Source organism: Callospermophilus lateralis, chromosome 5 (genome assembly GCF_048772815.1).
Source record: "Callospermophilus lateralis isolate mCalLat2 chromosome 5, mCalLat2.hap1, whole genome shotgun sequence".
Classification (NCBI taxonomy): domain Eukaryota; kingdom Metazoa; phylum Chordata; class Mammalia; order Rodentia; family Sciuridae; genus Callospermophilus; species Callospermophilus lateralis.
Genome location: NC_135309.1, coordinates 72636206 through 72652461, shown reverse-complemented (window position 1 = coordinate 72652461; position 16256 = coordinate 72636206). Strand labels below are relative to the sequence as shown.

The 16256-nt window shown below is 45.5% G+C and overlaps 2 protein-coding genes across 6 annotated transcripts; one reads left to right on the top strand and one right to left on the bottom strand.

Annotated features, from left to right (window-relative positions):
- Positions 1–3934: 3934 nt before the first annotated feature.
- On the bottom strand, positions 3935–5308 carry Cd14 (CD14 molecule). Its single transcript, XM_076855970.2, has 2 exons — positions 5226–5308; positions 3935–5136 (listed from the first exon to the last, which is right to left on the bottom strand). Exons 1-2 carry the CDS (start codon positions 5226–5228, stop codon positions 4018–4020), a joined length of 1122 nt encoding a protein of 373 aa, XP_076712085.1. The 5' UTR covers positions 5229–5308; the 3' UTR covers positions 3935–4017.
- Positions 5309–8442: 3134 nt separating this feature from the next.
- Tmco6 (transmembrane and coiled-coil domains 6) lies at positions 8443–16230 on the top strand. Of its 5 annotated transcripts, XM_076856851.1 has the most exons (13): positions 8443–8594; positions 8723–8835; positions 10690–10805; positions 10900–11083; positions 11544–11648; positions 11810–11895; positions 12120–12236; positions 12454–12565; positions 12789–12833; positions 12912–12975; positions 14873–14967; positions 15281–15448; positions 15722–16230. In XM_076856851.1, exons 1-13 carry the CDS (start codon positions 8510–8512, stop codon positions 15833–15835), a joined length of 1404 nt encoding a protein of 467 aa, XP_076712966.1. In that variant the 5' UTR covers positions 8443–8509; the 3' UTR covers positions 15836–16230. The 5 variants fall into 5 exon arrangements, with proteins under 5 accessions (XP_076712966.1, XP_076712964.1, XP_076712967.1 ...); XM_076856849.1 differs by having other exon boundaries at positions 12789–12975; XM_076856852.1 differs by lacking the exon at positions 12120–12236 and having other exon boundaries at positions 12789–12975.
- The last annotated feature ends 26 nt before the right edge of the window (positions 16231–16256 follow it).

Genomic DNA, 16256 nt, shown 5'->3' with positions numbered 1-16256 from the left:
TGGCGTCATAGCCAAGAAATCTCTGTCAAACCTAACATTATAAAGTTTTTGCCCTATATTTTATTCTAAGAGTTAGGTGTTTTAGATCTTACATTTAAGTATTTAATAATTTTGAGCTACTTGAGTATTCATTCTTTTTATGGTTTGGATATGGGTTATCCCCCAAAAGCTCATGTGATAGACACTGCAGGAATGTTCAGAGGTAAAACAGTTATATTATGAGAGCTATAACCTAAGCAGTGGATGAACCCATTTGGTGGATTAATAATTTGAAAGAACTACTTACTGAGTGGCAACTGTAGGCAGGTTGGATGTGGCTAGAGGATGTAGGTCACTGGAGTCATGACTTTGGGTTTTTTATTTTGTCCCTGCACTTTGATCTTTCTCTCTGCTTCCTGGTTGCCATGAGTTAAACTGGCATTCCTTCACCACACCCTTTTTGGCATGATGTTCTGCCTCATCTCAGGCCCAGAGCCATAGGCCATAGACTGAACCTCTGAAACCATGAGCCCCAAATAAACTTTTCCTCTTCTAAGTTGTTCTTGTCAGGTAACTTGATCACAGCAACAAAAAGCTGACTAATGCATTTTTTTTCCTGTGGGCATACAGCTTCCTTAGCACCATTTGGTGAAAGTATTGTCTTTTCTTCATTAAACAGACTTGACACCCTTGTCAAAAATTGATTATAGATGCAGTTTATTTCTGGAATCTATTCCATTATCTAGATGTCTGTGTTTATGACAGTACCACACTATTTAGATTACTGTAGCTTTGTAGTAAGTTTTAAAATCTGAAAGTGTGAGTCCTCCAGCCTTGTTATTCTTTTTTTTTTTTTTTTTTTGAGAGAGAGAGAGAGAGAGAGAGAATTTTTAATATTTATTTTTCAGTTTTTGGTGGACACAACATCTTTATTTTATTTTTATGTGGTGCTGAGGATCGAATTCAGCGCCTGGCGCATGCCAGGTGAGCGCGCTACCGCTTGAGCCACATCCCCAGCTCTGTTATTCTTTTTCCATATTGTCTTGCATGAGGCCCTTGATTTGAATCACCAGCAGTGCAAAAAAGGGGAGGGACTGGAGTGTAGCTCATAGTGGAATGTTTGCCTAGCATGTGCAAGGATCTGGGTTCAATCTCCAGCAAAACACACTTTTTCTTGACCTTTGTACTTTTTTTTTTTAATATTTATTTTTTAGTTTTCGGCAGACACAACATCTTTGTCTGCATGTGGTGCTGAGGATCGAACCCAGGCCGCACGCATGCCAGGCGAGCACGTTATCGCTTGAGCCACATCCCCAGCCCAACCTTTGTACTTCTTATAGTGAAGAAATAACAAAGGCTGGAGATCATTGTGATGGAAGCTGGAGATATTAATGCATTCCAGTGCCCATCATGTGTCAGGCACTATATTAAGCCCTGGAAATACAATGGGAATAAAGTAATAGCAATTTGCCTTGGACCATACTTTGAGTAGCATTTTTTTTTACAAGGCCCTACATGACCTGGTTCCTGATATCTCTCTAATATTATCTCTTACCCCTCTCCAACTTTGATTATTTTGATACAGCCACACTGGCATTCTTGCTGTTTCCTTTAACTCCCAAAGACCTCAGGGTCTTTGCATTTTGATTTTTTTTTCTGCCTGAATTATATTCCCCATATTATCCTCAAGCTTGGTTTCCAGTTCACCCAGATCTCCGCTCAGATATTCCTTATCTGAGAGGACTTCCCTGAAAATCTTCTGTTAGACAACTCAGGCTATCATGACAAAATGCCCTAGCCCGGGCAACTTAATCAACAGGTATTTGTTTCTCACAGTTCAGGAGACTAGCAATCCAAGATCAAGGGCCAGCATGGTTGGTTTCTGGTGAGGGCTTGCTTCCTGCCTTGGAGATGACTACCTCACTATATCCTCACATGATCTTTCCTTGGAGCATATATGGGGAGAGAGAGGGAGCATGTGTGTTTTGTATGTTTCTTCTTATAAGGACACATTTTGCCAAAAAGGATCCACCCTTAGGACTAACCTAATTACTTCCTTGGAATCCCCGTCTCCAAATACTGCCAGTCTGGGGGTTAAGGCGCCAACATATGGATTTTGCAGGTACACAAACATTCAGTTCATAATACCCACCATACAACTAGAATCTTAAATTCATGTGAGAAGGAACATCTACTTTATTCCTGCTATATTCCCAGGGTTTAGTATAATGCCTGACACATAATAGGCACTGAGTAAATTAATGTTTCCAGACTCCATCAAAATGATCTCCAGTCCTACCTAACCAGGTACAGTTCCCAGTTCTGGTCATCTGCTTTCAGATTTCTGAGCCTTTTAACAAGCTCCCTATTTTTGCCTGGGATGTCCTTCATGAGGAAGTGATAGTCATGTCACAAAATACTATTACATGTTTTATCTTTTTCAAATCCTTCCTGAGTTACCTCCCATTATGGAGACGATTTCTCCATCTTCTTGAATCACAACTAACTTATGTGTCTACCTCCCTTACTGAATTGAGAAAATTCCCTGAGGACAAATGTGTTATGATTGGTCTGTAAACCAAACTAATATGGGGCCTGAAGTGGAACAGGGGTTTTATAACTATTTCATGAAGTATGATCAGAGCTATTCAAATGCAAAAAAAAAAATGTCTTGGGGTGATTAACTCTTCTATACTAGAAACTTCCCAGCAGGCAGGTAGATGGTCCCTTGGGAACACTCCAGTGAGTTTCCAGCTAATTTAGTTGTATTTTGCCATTCTTTGATTCTGGTTTTGCTGACCTCTATAACTCTCCCACCAATGCTAATTTTCTCATTCCTATCTATGAGGCTCTAGACACTGGCCTAAGGCAGACAGGAGCACTGAACTATATGCATCCCCCACTCCTGTTCCTTACCCTCCCTCCAGTAGGTATTAGCTTTTTGATATATGTGGCTGCCTCCTTGTAATGAGAAAAGGATTCAAAAGAAGCAGCCCTTCTTTATGGCTGATATCCTAGGTCTCTGAGTTGATTCTGTTTATTGTGAAGGATCTGATATGTTATCTTTGCAAATCAGAGTCAATCTAAATGGGTTATCCACTTAGGTATCAATAAAACAGATCTCTGATTCAGAGATATATTGTACCTTGTATCCATTTCCCCTGCTTAAATTACCCCTTACTCATATACATCTAAAAAGAATAAATTTTTAAAAAAAGGAAAAAGAATTATCCTTTACTTGGGGAGTGACATAGTGAAGACTACTGTACCTGTGGGGACAAATTAGTTTTACACTATGGGAGAGAACCCCTGAAATGATGAAATTCAAAGTTTATGTAGGACAGGGGGCACTTTTGCCCTTTCCCTGAAGGGGTGGTGAGGGAGGAAGCAGGGAAGCAAATGACTTTTTTTTTTTTTTTTTTTTGTACTGGGGATTGAACCCAAGCACACATCCCCAGCCCTTTCTGTTTTTTATTTTGAGACAAAATCTCATTAAGTTGCTTAGGGTCCTGTTACATTGTTGAGGCTGGCTTTGAACTTGAATCTCCTGAGTTGCTGAGATTATAGGCATGTTCTATCTCACCCAGTTGACTCTGGGTTTTATTACCTTTGATTTTTGGACAGTGTGTGGGAAAGGAAACATTTTGTATCTTCCATGATATGTTTACCATTAAACATCCATTAACCCAAGTTCCAGTAATCTGCTCAGAAAGTCCTGACTATATAAGCATCCATTATTTCTCCTGGAGCCAGGCAATGTTTTGCTGTTCTTTCTGTCCCTGCAGTTCTTGGAAGGGTAGGCAAGGTTTCTAGGGAGTAGGAATGAAGAAAGTTATAGTATGATGGATTCCACATTCACCCCTGAGCCCAGAACATAGCAGACACCCAGTAAAGGTCTGTTGAATTACATCGGTCCATCCTTTAAGATTTAATAAAGGTGAGGCAGAGGGTTGGTTCTGAGGCAGAAGTGCTGATTGTCCTGATGGTGCTCCCCCAAGCCAGGGCAATCTAAGTCTATGGATTCTTTTCCTCTGGGCCTTAGGCAAAGCCCCTGGCCCCTTGGAGCAGAGCCAGCGTTCCTGACATCCCCACCGCCAAGGGTGAATGCACACAGGCTGGGACTACTCCAGAGGGGACAATGCTACTGGGATTGGAGGTTCCCGGAATCAGGAAGGGATTTCCGTCCAGTGTTAAGTTACCCACCTTGGGCAACTCGTCCGACCGTGGCTTCCTATTTAGCCTATTGCAGCTGAGATTGAGTACCTCGAGCTCTGCCGGCAGTCCCTTAGGCACTTGCTCCAACCCAGCAAATGACAGATCCAGGGAGTTTAGCGCGCTAGGCCAGACACACCCAGGATCCTCGGGTTTTGCAGTAGCGAGCATCGAGTTGTGGCTGAGGTCTAGGCGGTGGAGCTGCACACCAGCTGTAGCCAGAGCAGAGCACACCTCGTTGGGCGTCTGTATTCCAGCGTTGCGTAGCGCTAGATCCTGGAGGACCGGGAACTTGTGGGGACAGAGGGTCGCCATCAGTCCACGTTTTCCCAGTCCAGGATTGTCAGACAGGTCTAGGGTGGTGAGGGCCGAGAAAGTGAGCACTTTGTCGCAGGAAAAATCAAGCGGGTGTGTTTGGGCAATATTCAGTACCTTGAGACCCGGCTTGAGCCAGTGCTGCAGTTCCGGGAGCCAGGCACCTCCTGTAGTCCAGGACACATTGCGAAGGCGCAAGACGGAAAGCCCTGGCCCTTGGATTCCTACAGGCTGCGGCATGGTGCCTGTTACCTCTAAATCCTCTAGAGTCAGTTCCTTGAGGCGGGAATACCCTAGCACACGCAGGGCTCCAAATAGCAGTAGAGCAGGAACCCGTGCAGCTCCAATCGTGAGCCTCCGCAAACGTAGAGCCTTGACCATGTCCATGTACTGCCGTGGGTCTGCGTCGATGTCGACACGCTTCAGAAATTGTTCCAGGCTGCGGCCGCCGCCACGGATCTCCACATCAACCGCACTTACACACAGGAAGGCGCTGGACCAGTCGGGTTGCGGTTCCGAAAAGTTGCAGGCGCAGTGGATGTCGTCCTCGTCCAACTCGCAGGGATCCGGAGTGGCTGCAGAGATATCCAGCAGCGGCAGTAGCAAAAGCAACAACCAGCGCACGTTCTCCTGGAGAGACAGCAAAAGTCAGGGAGGTCCCAGTTAGTCCCCAGGGATCCTCAGGTGCCCCCAGCTCGACCCCAAGACCGTAAACTCACCATGGTTGTTAAATCCTGAAAGCCTCTATGGCCTGAGTGGGCTCTGGGAATGGCTTTGGCCGCACTCTCGGGCTTCCAGTCCCATGCGCTTATCTATCCTGTTTGCCCCAAGAGTTTGGGCAATCCTGTGATGTCACTCCGTTTCCTCCTCTGTGAACCCTGGTCACTTCACCACATCTGTTCCTGCCAATAGCCCTACGCACTTCCCTTCTAGGAAATATTCCAAGTGAAGGTTGATGCAGGGAGAGGGGCTGAACCAGGAAGAATTCTTTGAGGGCATTTAGACACCCGGTGCCAGGCAATGCAGAATGACTCAGGCGCCCCAGGCTTGTCTGGCAGGAATGGGGAACGGATGATCCCCTGTGCCTTAAGTCTTAAGCCAGCACTTTTGCTTCCTGGTATATATTCCAGGGACTCAGTCAAATTGGTTTTCCTTACTTTTCTCTAGTCTTGGTTAATATTATCTTCTGGCCACCCAAATCCAAGTCCTTGATTTTCCTCAGATATTGTTAGACCAGGGCGCAAAGAAAAGACCACTGACTCCAATTAAAATCAAATTAAAAGCAAGCTTATTATTTCGACCAGCCGGATTGCCTCTCCCAAAAAAATCATGGGAATAAGACAGCCCTACAGCTTTCTTGCAACCCAGCTTTTAGAAAGTTACACAAAGGGGAAGGTTACAGATAACAAAACTCTGACGAGCATAACATAAATGCTAGTTTATATTTTTGCTGGCCCAACATCAGAATTTATGAAGTCTTTAGAGCCTCAGAGAGGGTCATTTTCTGGCCAGGGAAGGCCAAGATTTATGAGGCCTCACTAAAGTTTCAGAGAGGGCTGCTATCTGGTCAGGGAAAGCCAGGCATGGGTGAGTTCAAGGCACAAGCAGACATTCCAAACAAGTTCAGAATTTGCAGTAATTTATAGTAAAGCCGAAATTAGCTTTTATGTCTTTGTGGCAAGATGGCTTCCAATTTTAAGAGGGAATCAGAGTGGGTTTATCAATATTTAATTAGATGTTTTTTTTGGAAGAGATTGTAAACTTCATCTGTTGTCTTAAGAGGGTACAACTAGGTCTGGGGTTGTGGCTCAGTGGTAGAGCGCTTTCCTCACATGTGTGAGGCACTGGGTTCGATTTTCAGCACTATAAATAAATGAATAAAATAAAGGTCCATCAACAACTAAAAAAATATTTAAAAAAGAGGGTACAACTAGCTTTGAGAAAAGGAAGTTGGTCTGAAGAATAACTCTTCTTCCTCCCCCTTTATTTATTCCTTTATTTAATAACTTTATTAAAAGTAGAGGTGTCTGGAGGCTGGGGTTATAGCTCAGCAGTAGAGTGCTTACCAAGCATTCGTGAAGTACTGGGTTCGATCCTCTGCACACATAAAAATAAATAAGTGAAATAAAGGTATTGTTTCCATCTACCAAAAAAAAAAAAAAAAAAGTAAAGGTGTATAGGCCAGGTGCAAGGTGCCTCTGGAATTTACTGAGACCCTCAGCAACTTAGCAAAACCCTGTCTCAAAATAAAATGGCTTGGGGATGTAGCTCAGTGGTAAAGTGTCCAGGGCTCAATCCCCACCCAGTATTTAAAATAAAACAAAATACAAACAAACAAAACACCCCAAAACCAAAAACAAATGAACAGGGCTGGGGATATAGCTCAGTTGGTAGAGTGCTTGCCCGGCATGCACAAGGCCCTGGGTTCAATGCCCAGCATCACAAAAACAAAAACAAAAAACAGGTGTTTAACAGACACATATTGACCTAGTTGCTCTATCATTTATTCACAGTACTATTTCCTCTCCTGAAATTGGAAAACAAGATATTTTAAATGTAAATTTCCTGTAGAGTCCTCAAGGTGTTCTCACTTTTTCTCTCAGCTTAACCAAGAAATACCAAGTGTTTGATGGCTCTGTGACCTGATCAGCTGCATGCTTTCCCCTGAAGGCTTGAACCCAAGCCAGGGCCTTAAGCATTCCCAAGCACAAGTAAAGGTATTTAGGTTGTTACCCAAAACACTGAAACAAACTAGCCCAGAATCTAAGCCAAATTCCTTAACCTCTCATATAAACTCCATACCCTGATTTCCTTGTTATGAACATATATAGGTAGAACATCTTTCTCTTGCAGTTTGTAATAAGTTAGGACACTGCTGCCCACTCAGTAGTTACCTTCCTCTAATAAATGCCTTGGATTGATCACCCTGGCACCTAGTGCTTTCAATAAAACCAACCTAATTTGTAAAGATTTGGGGTACTCCCTTGTGGAAATCCCACTGCATTTGGAGGGCAACTTCAGCCAAGAAGAAATATTTCCCATTTGTAACTTGCTATTCCCTGCCCTCCTTCCAGGGCAATTCTTGTGCCTAGAAGGAAGGGCTGGAAGTATGTTGAATGAGGATTAATTAGTAAATCACCCGTTTTGCCAAGGGGGGGGGGGGACAACCCAGAAACAAAAAACAAGAGTCCCAGATGGCGGTAAGGGCTAAGCATTTATGACAGCACTCACAAATTCATATTTCTAGACTTCTAGGGAAATAGCTACTTGAAAATCTTTTTTTTTTTTTTTTGGTACCAGGGATTGAACCCAGGGGCTCACTAAGTTGCTGAGACTGGCTTTGAATTGTGATCTTCCTGCCTCAGGCTCCTGAGTCACTGGGATTACAGGCATGCACTATCCCATCTGACTCTCACACTTGATCTATCTATAGATAACATATATAGATAGATATAGATATATTTACCTTAATATGGTACTGAGGATCGAACCCAGTGATTCACATGTGCGAGGCAAGAGCTCTACCGCTGAGATATAACCCCAGCCTCTCACACTTGCTTTTTAATTGAGGAGTAGTTGTACATCTGTCCCCAACCCAAACAAGGAAGCTTCAGACCACACTGCCTCCTGCGTATCCTGTAGGCATACGCTGATTGCCTGAGCCATGCCCCAAGGCTAGGTTAGATCACTGAGACATCCTCGAGGACCAGGCAGTGAGTACAGCTCCTCATTAAATACAATGACAGCGAAGTCGGCAACTAGTATTAGAATCCTAGCTCTGTCTCTGGCGTTGTGAGATTTGGCCAACCAGCCCTCGTTTGGAATTCCGGCCCGGCCCTACCCCTCCTCTCCACTTTGCCCCGCCCTCGCTTCGTCCCTCCCCCCCCCTCCCCCCCCCCCGCTCTGCGCTGCGGCTGCGCAGTTGGTGCCATTTTTCTCCGTACGGCCGGGTGTAGCTGTTTTGAGATTAGTGAGCTCCTTGTGGATATCCCCCATCTCTACCATGTGGACCCGACTGCCCCGCCGCCCCGGGTTGATGGCCTGCGGGGTGGAAGAGCTACGGCGCCGCCGGCGGGAGCGGGAGGCAGGTGTGGGCGGGCGAGGCAGCATTGGTGTGAGGGTGGCGCTTGGAGATGGGGGGAGGCGATCCTCCGCTCCGACCCGCGGGTTCTGGGTCCGCGTCGCCTCTCACCCACTGAGCCGATTCTGTTCCCAGCACTGCGGAAGGCGCGGAGGGAGCAGCAACTGGTCAGCAAGAGACTGCTGAGAGAGGACGACCCGGAGGAAGCCGGAGGGGAATCTTCGGCCGCGGTTCTGGGAGAAGCCGAGGTGAGCAGGCCAGGGAGGACTGGGTTCGCGCTATAGTCCATTCCTGCGGACACCAAGCCTCGCTAGTATTTGAAGTGTGTCTGCCTCTTACCTGAACGCGATCCACTCTACGTCTCCATCTAGTGGGTCGAACCAGCAATAGGGGCATCATCCTCCACAATAAATTGTCCCTTCTTTCTACATCATCCCATTGTCAAGTCCTGACCGTTTTTACGTCTTAACAATTTTTTTACTTACTTCGCCATCGTATTTGTCACCACCATCTCTGGATATTACAGCAGCCTCCTAAAAGCTTCCACATTTGCCACTCGCAGTAGGTCTTTTAAAAACACAGAGACCAAAATTTTTCCTATGACCTGCAAAGCCCATCATGGTCTCACCTCTGCCTATCTCCAGCCTGTATCAGTTTACTCATTCCAACCACTGCCCCCTTTTCGTTTCCTGGAATAATATACCAATTCCTTTCCTGTTTCAAGGATTTTGTATCTGTAGGATCTAAAATGGATCTCTTTTGGCATTGATATTTTGACAACCTGTTTGTTTTTTGCAGAATATTAATTGTATTATCTAATTTGCTTGTTTATTGACGCTCCAACTAGACTCTAAATTCACAAAATCCTTCTATCTTATTTGCCATCATTGAAAACCCAGATGGCAGACAAGTGTGATTGCATGCCTGTAATCCCAGTGATTTAGGAGGCTGAGGTAGGAGGATCATAAATTCAAGGCAAGCCTTGGCAACTTAGACCTTGTCTCAAAAATAAATAATAAGGGCTGGGAATGTAGCTTAGTTGTAGAGTGGCTCTAGCTTCAATCCCTGGTACTGGAGGGAAGAAAAAGAAAAAAAAATCAAATGGTTGCACAGTATATGAAATACAATAAATGTTCAGTATTTATTGAATGAAATAATGAAATTACTTTCAGCAAGCACTGGGGTATGCCTTGTATTTGTATTGTGCATGCTTTCATATAGTAGTTTACCAAGCACTTAACACCTAGCCTATACTGCTTATTCATTATGTGCTTACTTTATGCCAGGACAATGTGGCGGGCATTGAGGTACACAAAGATGAAAAGTTATTTTCTTTGAAGGGCTTACAGACCAATGAAGGAGACAGTAGTGATATGATACCACCTATCATAATGGAAGGAAACATGAGGCTCAAGAGAAACCCTTTTTTTTTTTTTGGTGGTGCTGGGGTTTGAACCCAGGGCCTTGTGCATGTGAGGCAAGTACTCTACCAACTGAACCATATCTCCAGCCCTATTTTGTATTTTACTTAGAGTTTCACTGAGTTGCTTAGCCACTCACTGTTGCTGAGGCTGGCTTTGAACTTGTAATTCTCCTATCTCAGCTTCCAGAGCCATTGGAATTATAGGCGTGTGCCACTGTGCCTGGCAAGAGAAACTCTTTAGTCTATTGAAGGAAGACTAGAGGGACTGGTCATGCAAAAGCTTGGAAGCATTAAAACAAATCACATCATGCCAGGTGTTGCTGGAGTGTAGGTTACATGGGGAGAATGGCTGAAGGAGTAGGTTTTGCCAGGCTGAGGAGTTTAAATGTTACCTTTGAAATAACCTTTTAAAAAGACAGAGTAGATACTGTCATTCTCATTTTCATGTGAGGAAACTGGGATTCAGGTCCCTCATAGGGTATGTTGTAGGGCGGGTATTCGTACTCGCTCTTGATTCCCAACCTGTGTGATCCCTTGCAAGATTTAGCTATATTAGTATTCATGACAAATTTTAGGGATGGTGGTGTGATATTGAAGGCCTCCCAGGTGAATTGGGTAGAGAGGATCTCAGAACTTGCTTCTTGGCTGTTGTGTGTTCTGTCTTTGTTTTGAGCTTCAGGTCCAGGAGTTCTTGTGGCTAGCCCAGCGGGGTACAGAGGAAAAGGAGAGAGAGAAGGCTCTGGTCAGTCTTCGTCGAGGCTTGCAGCACCCTGAGACACAGCAAATTTTCATCAGGTCTGTGTGGATATGGGTCAGCTGGGGCTCTGAGGGGACAGTGTAAAGGGAATGGAGCACATGATTAACAGATCTCTGGTGTTCATTCATGTAGGCTGGAGGGCAGCATGCGGACCTTGGTTGGGCTCCTGACCAGCAACAGAGCCCTGTTGCAGCTTGAGGCAGCTCGGTGCCTGCATGAGCTTTCTCATTCTGAGCAGTCTGTGGTGGCTGAGGCCTGCCTGCCAGCTACTTCCTACCTCCTCACCTACCTTTCTGGTCACAGCTCAGATTTCATAGTAAGCCCTGTACCCTCCTACCTTGCTCTGAGCTTAGAATTTAAAATTGTGATTTTGGGGCTGGGCATGGTGGCACATACTTGTAATCCCAGCAACTCAGGAGGATTGCAGGTTCAAGGCCAGCCTTATCAACATAGTAAGGTCCTAAGCAACTTAATGAGACCCTGTCTCAAAATAGAAGATAAAAAGGGGGCTGGGGATGTGGCTTAGTGGTTCAGTGTGGCAAGGTCAATCCCTGGTTCCAAAACCAAACAAATTGGTTCCAATTCAAGCTATATGTAGCGGCAAGGAAAACAAACAAACAAAACCCCCCCGCTTCCCCTGATGCTATAGCAATGTGTATACCCATCATTTAGCTACCCTCTTATAAGCTTCTAGGACCAGACTGTTCATCTTTCTTATCCCATCTCTGTTGTGGCATGAGATGAATGCAGCCCTTGATTTTGTTTCCTGCTCTCAGGAGCTCTGTTTGTATACACTGGGGAATCTGATCGTAGAGAGTGAGGTTGTGAGACAGCAGCTCCTGCCACAGGGCATTGTTTCAGCCTTGGCTGCCTGCATCCAGGTGAGTGCCTTTTTTTTCTTCCCTGGGCAAACCTATTACTCCTCTTTGCATGCTCCATTGGCTTTGATTGGGTAGCTCTAGTCTCTGCTCTGTCAAGGAGCTGAGTCTTAGGAGACCTTATGACCCAGCTTCCAGAGACAGATTTTACTGTCTACTTCTAGTCCCCTCATGTGGCTGTGCTAGAAGCCCTTGGATATGCCTTGTCCCAGCTTCTGCAGGCTAAGGAAGCTCCAGAGAAGATCATTCCGTAAGTAAAATTATTTCTCCACATGTGCAGCCAAGGTTGATGTTCTTGGTAGTATAGCCCATGGATACCTGATCAGATCTGATTTCCAAAGCTGTTGAACGTTTTAACTCTGTATGTCTGACTAGGAAGAGCTTTGGGTTTGGACACTTTGCCTCTTGCTAAAAGGATTTGGGAGGAACCATTGGCATCTTAATGGTTCCTACTCATAGCTCTTCTGTTGGCAGCTCTATCCTGGACTCCCTCCTCCCCCAGCACATGCTGCGATTGATGCAACCTGGCCCCAAACTGAACCCTGGGGTTGCTGTGGAGTTTGCTTGGTGCCTTCACTACATCATCTGTAGGTAACATAGGCCAGTTGGGAAAATTGCAGAACTCCAGGGAAAGGGCTTCCTTCCATGACACTTAGGCCTTTGAATTTTAGGTTTTTGGAATTGCTGTAGTGAGTTTTCATCCTTTTTGGGGTCCTCTCTTTGGCCCAGGAGACCCACAGACTTAGGCTGTTTCCCAGCTTAAAGGTGGGATTACCTGGATAATGACTGCTTGTTTTTTGTTGCACAGTCAGGTCAATAATGCTCTGCTCATCACCCATGGGGCTCTGTCTACTCTGGGGCTACTGCTGTTGGACTTGGCGGGGGCTGTCCAGAGAACGGAGGAGGCAGGACTGGAGCTGGTAAGTTAAAAGAACAGGTAGTGGGCTGGGGCTCAGTGGTAGAGCACTTGCCTAGCATGTGCAAGGCCCTATGTTATATCCCCAGCACTATAAACAAACAAACAAACAAACAAAAAAAACAGAACAGCCTGGTAGACATCTTTTCTAGATGAAGATATTCTTCTCTTCTGGTGTTCAGATAACCCCTTCTTTCTCACACCTAACCCTCATCTTGTCTTTGCAGCTCGCATGCCCTGTGCTCCGGTGTCTAAGCAACCTGCTGACAGAGGTGGCAGTAGAGGCTGTGGGAGGGCAAATGCAACTCAAAGATGAACGTATTGTGGCAGCCTTATTTATCCTCTTCCAGTTCTTCCTTCAGAAACAGCCCAGCCTGCTTCCAGAGGGCCTCTGGCTACTCAATAATCTCACTGGTATGCACCACAATCTTCCCAGACCTGGAACTTCATTTTTTGTGGTATTGGAGATAGAACTCAGGGCCTTGCACATGCTAGACAAGCACTTTACTGTTAAGCTACATCCCCAGTCCTTATTTTATATTTAAGATTTATTCAGTTTTTAAAATTTATTTTAAAATTTATTTTAAAATTTTACTTTTTATTTATTCTACCATTACCAGAATGTTTATTAAAACCAACGCACAGCTGGGCATGGTGGTGCATGCCTGTAATCCCAGTGGCTTGGGAGGCTGAGTCAGGAGGATCACGAGTTCAAAGCCAACCTTAGCAAAAATGAGGCGCTAAGCAACTCAGCGAGACCCTGTCTCTAAATAAAATACAAAATAGGGCTGGGGATGTGGCTCAGCGGTCAAGTGCCTCTGAGTTCAATCCCTAGTACAAAAAAAAGAAAGGAAAAAAAAAAAGCCCCAGCCCACTAAAGCAGGAGGATTGAAAGTTCAAATCCTGCTTCAGCAACTTAGACCCTGTCTCACAATAAAAAAGGCTGGGGATGTGGCTCAGTGGCTAAGCACCCCTGGGTTTAATCCCTGGTACCAAAAAACAAACAACCAAAGCAGGAGAGAACAGAGCTGTTAGGAAACAAATGCTGACTAGAGGATGGGGGAGAGCATTTCTAATACCATAACGGGCCCTACATTCTGGGCTGGGAGATGCCCTTCACTTATCCCTCCTGCCGACCATTAGTGAAGATCTGCACTTAACCTCTCCCACTTTATACTTATCTTTTGACGGGCAGGTGGCCCTGAAATGACTTTCTGGAGAGGAACCCTTTATCTACTATGGCTGTCAGGCGCTTTTCCTTTCCAGTTGCCCCAGTTCCTTCATGGTGGGTTGAAAGAATAGTTCAGGGATCCCTGTCCTTGCTTGTGGGTATAGGGATGTGAGGTATCAGCCTTATACTCCTCCTGCCCTTGGCTTGTTCCCCAGGCTTACCAAAGAGGCCTCAATATGTAAATAAGTAAATAAGTAATAAGGCTCCGCTAAGGCTTCAGTCAGAAACATTTTTAAGACAGAAGCACTCTTATTGTCCTTCAAACCCAGCCAGGCCTCTGCCTGACCTAGTCAGTACACAGGATTCTGGGGATAAGTGATCACACTGGGTCTCATGAGCAAGGAGACTGGAAGTGCAGTTAAAACCCTCTGCCATGGGCACACATGGACTCAAACACACATGGGGACAGAATGGGTGTATCTGCAGTACACACAGATGTGCTCACATTAATTCCCTACTATGCGCTCCAGTGCTTAAACACCATACTCACTCCAAGTACACATCTATGGGGTGTTGGATGTACATACATACACATCACAAATATGGAATCCTTTTCCTGACTCAATCCCCTGGTGATAGCCAGACCCCAGAGCCAGAAGCTACTGTACTATAGGATATAGAGGTATAAATTAAACTTCCAGTCAGGCCAGGAGAAGGGGACTCCAAGGATGATGATAGGGTAGGGATCTCTATGAGACTCTGGCTTCCCTAAGCCTTTTCAAAAATCCAGGAGCTCAGGTCCCCAAAATCATAGTCAGGTCTCTGAAATCCTTGCCTTCCTAGGGAGATGAGAATGGTAATTAAGGGCCTTGTGAAGAGGGGCAAAGGCTGTTGAACTCAGGAAGTCAAGTTACTGCACATGCTCCAGGACTGAGATGGCATCAGGGGCAGGTATTCCTTATCCACAGGGCCCTATAGACCATTGGTCTGGAGCAGCACTTCTTGCTCTAGACTGAGAAGGGCCTGGACTTTAGCTTGGGCTATGAGGAAGTATTACCTATGTCTAAAGTGGATAGGATTTGGGGGACAGTGGTTCAGGCCCAAATTTAAGGTACTTCATACTGACTTTTTCCCTTACAGCAAACAGTCCTACTTTGTGTACCTCCTTGCTTTCCTTGGATCTGATTGAGCCCCTCTTGCAGCTGTTGCCACTATCTAATGTGGTTAGTGTACTGGTATGTATTTGGGTCACGAGTCTAGGACCTCCTTGTCAAAGTGTAAGCAAAAACAGTCCTGAACCCTCAGAACGGTTAGCTGAGAGCTGGCAGGTGGTGTGGTATAATTTCAGAGGTAGACCAGTTTAGGCGAGTTCCTAAATTGAATTAGTGCACTTTCCTACCTTAAGCTTCAGTCTCACTTAAAATGGGGATTACAATACATGTATATGAAAGAACCAGGCACAGTGTCTAGGTGTGTGGTCAGCACTACATGTATTCTAAAATTTTTGGTTTTCATCTTTTTGGGGACTGTATACATGTCTCTCCACAGGTACTCACAGTTCTTTGCAATGTTGCAGAGAAGGGTCCAGCTTACTGCCGGCAGCTGTGGCCAGGACCCCTGCTTCCCTGCTTGCTGAACACGTTGGCCCTCTCTGATACTGAAGTAGTAGGCCAGAGTTTGGAGCTGCTACAGCTGCTATTCCTGTATCGGCCAGAGGTAGATTTCTGGCCCTGGGCCCTGCTATTCTCCCCAGCTCAGACACCTCTGGTCTCACCATACTTCCTTTACCTTATAGTCCTAACTATAGTTGCTTCTCTGGACTAGACTGGGCTAGCCTAGCCTAATGTGGGCTGCAGGTTAGAACTCATCATCTTGTTGGCAATGCACCCTCTTCCATGAAGTGGAACCCATGAGGTTGTGGGAATTGAGTTTTAGGGCATGGGGACTCAAGTATTTAATTATTAGTTTTATTTTTTTCTCTACCCCCAGGCTGTCCAGGCCTTCCTGCAACAATCAGGGCTGCAGGCTCTGGAAAGGCATCAGGAGGAGGTCCAGCTTCAGGATCGGGTGCATGCCCTCCAGCAGATAGCTCTTCGTGGCTGACCTGGCTTCTCAATGTCACACATTATCCTGCCTCCCAAGCTTCTTTTAGGGGTAAACAATGGCGTCTTTGGGATATTAGAACCATCATGAGGTCTCATGCTCTTTGCTCCTGCACCTAAGCCAACCTTTGGAGCCCAGATGCTCTGATTTTTACCCAGCATGGCCCAGAGGGGACTCTCTGGCTCATTTATTCTGGAAGCCTTGGATCACCCCTCCCCCATCCCCTACGGTCCCCCCTTTGGGATGGGGTCTTACTGTGTTGCCCACACTGGTTTCATACTCCCAAGTGCTCCTCTTGCCACACCCAAGTAGTTGGATGACAGGTGTCTGCCACTACACCTGGCTCAGCTGGTGGCTTTTGATAAGAATAAAGCTTTATTTTTGTATTAAAACTACCTTGTCTCAGTGATTGTACAATAAG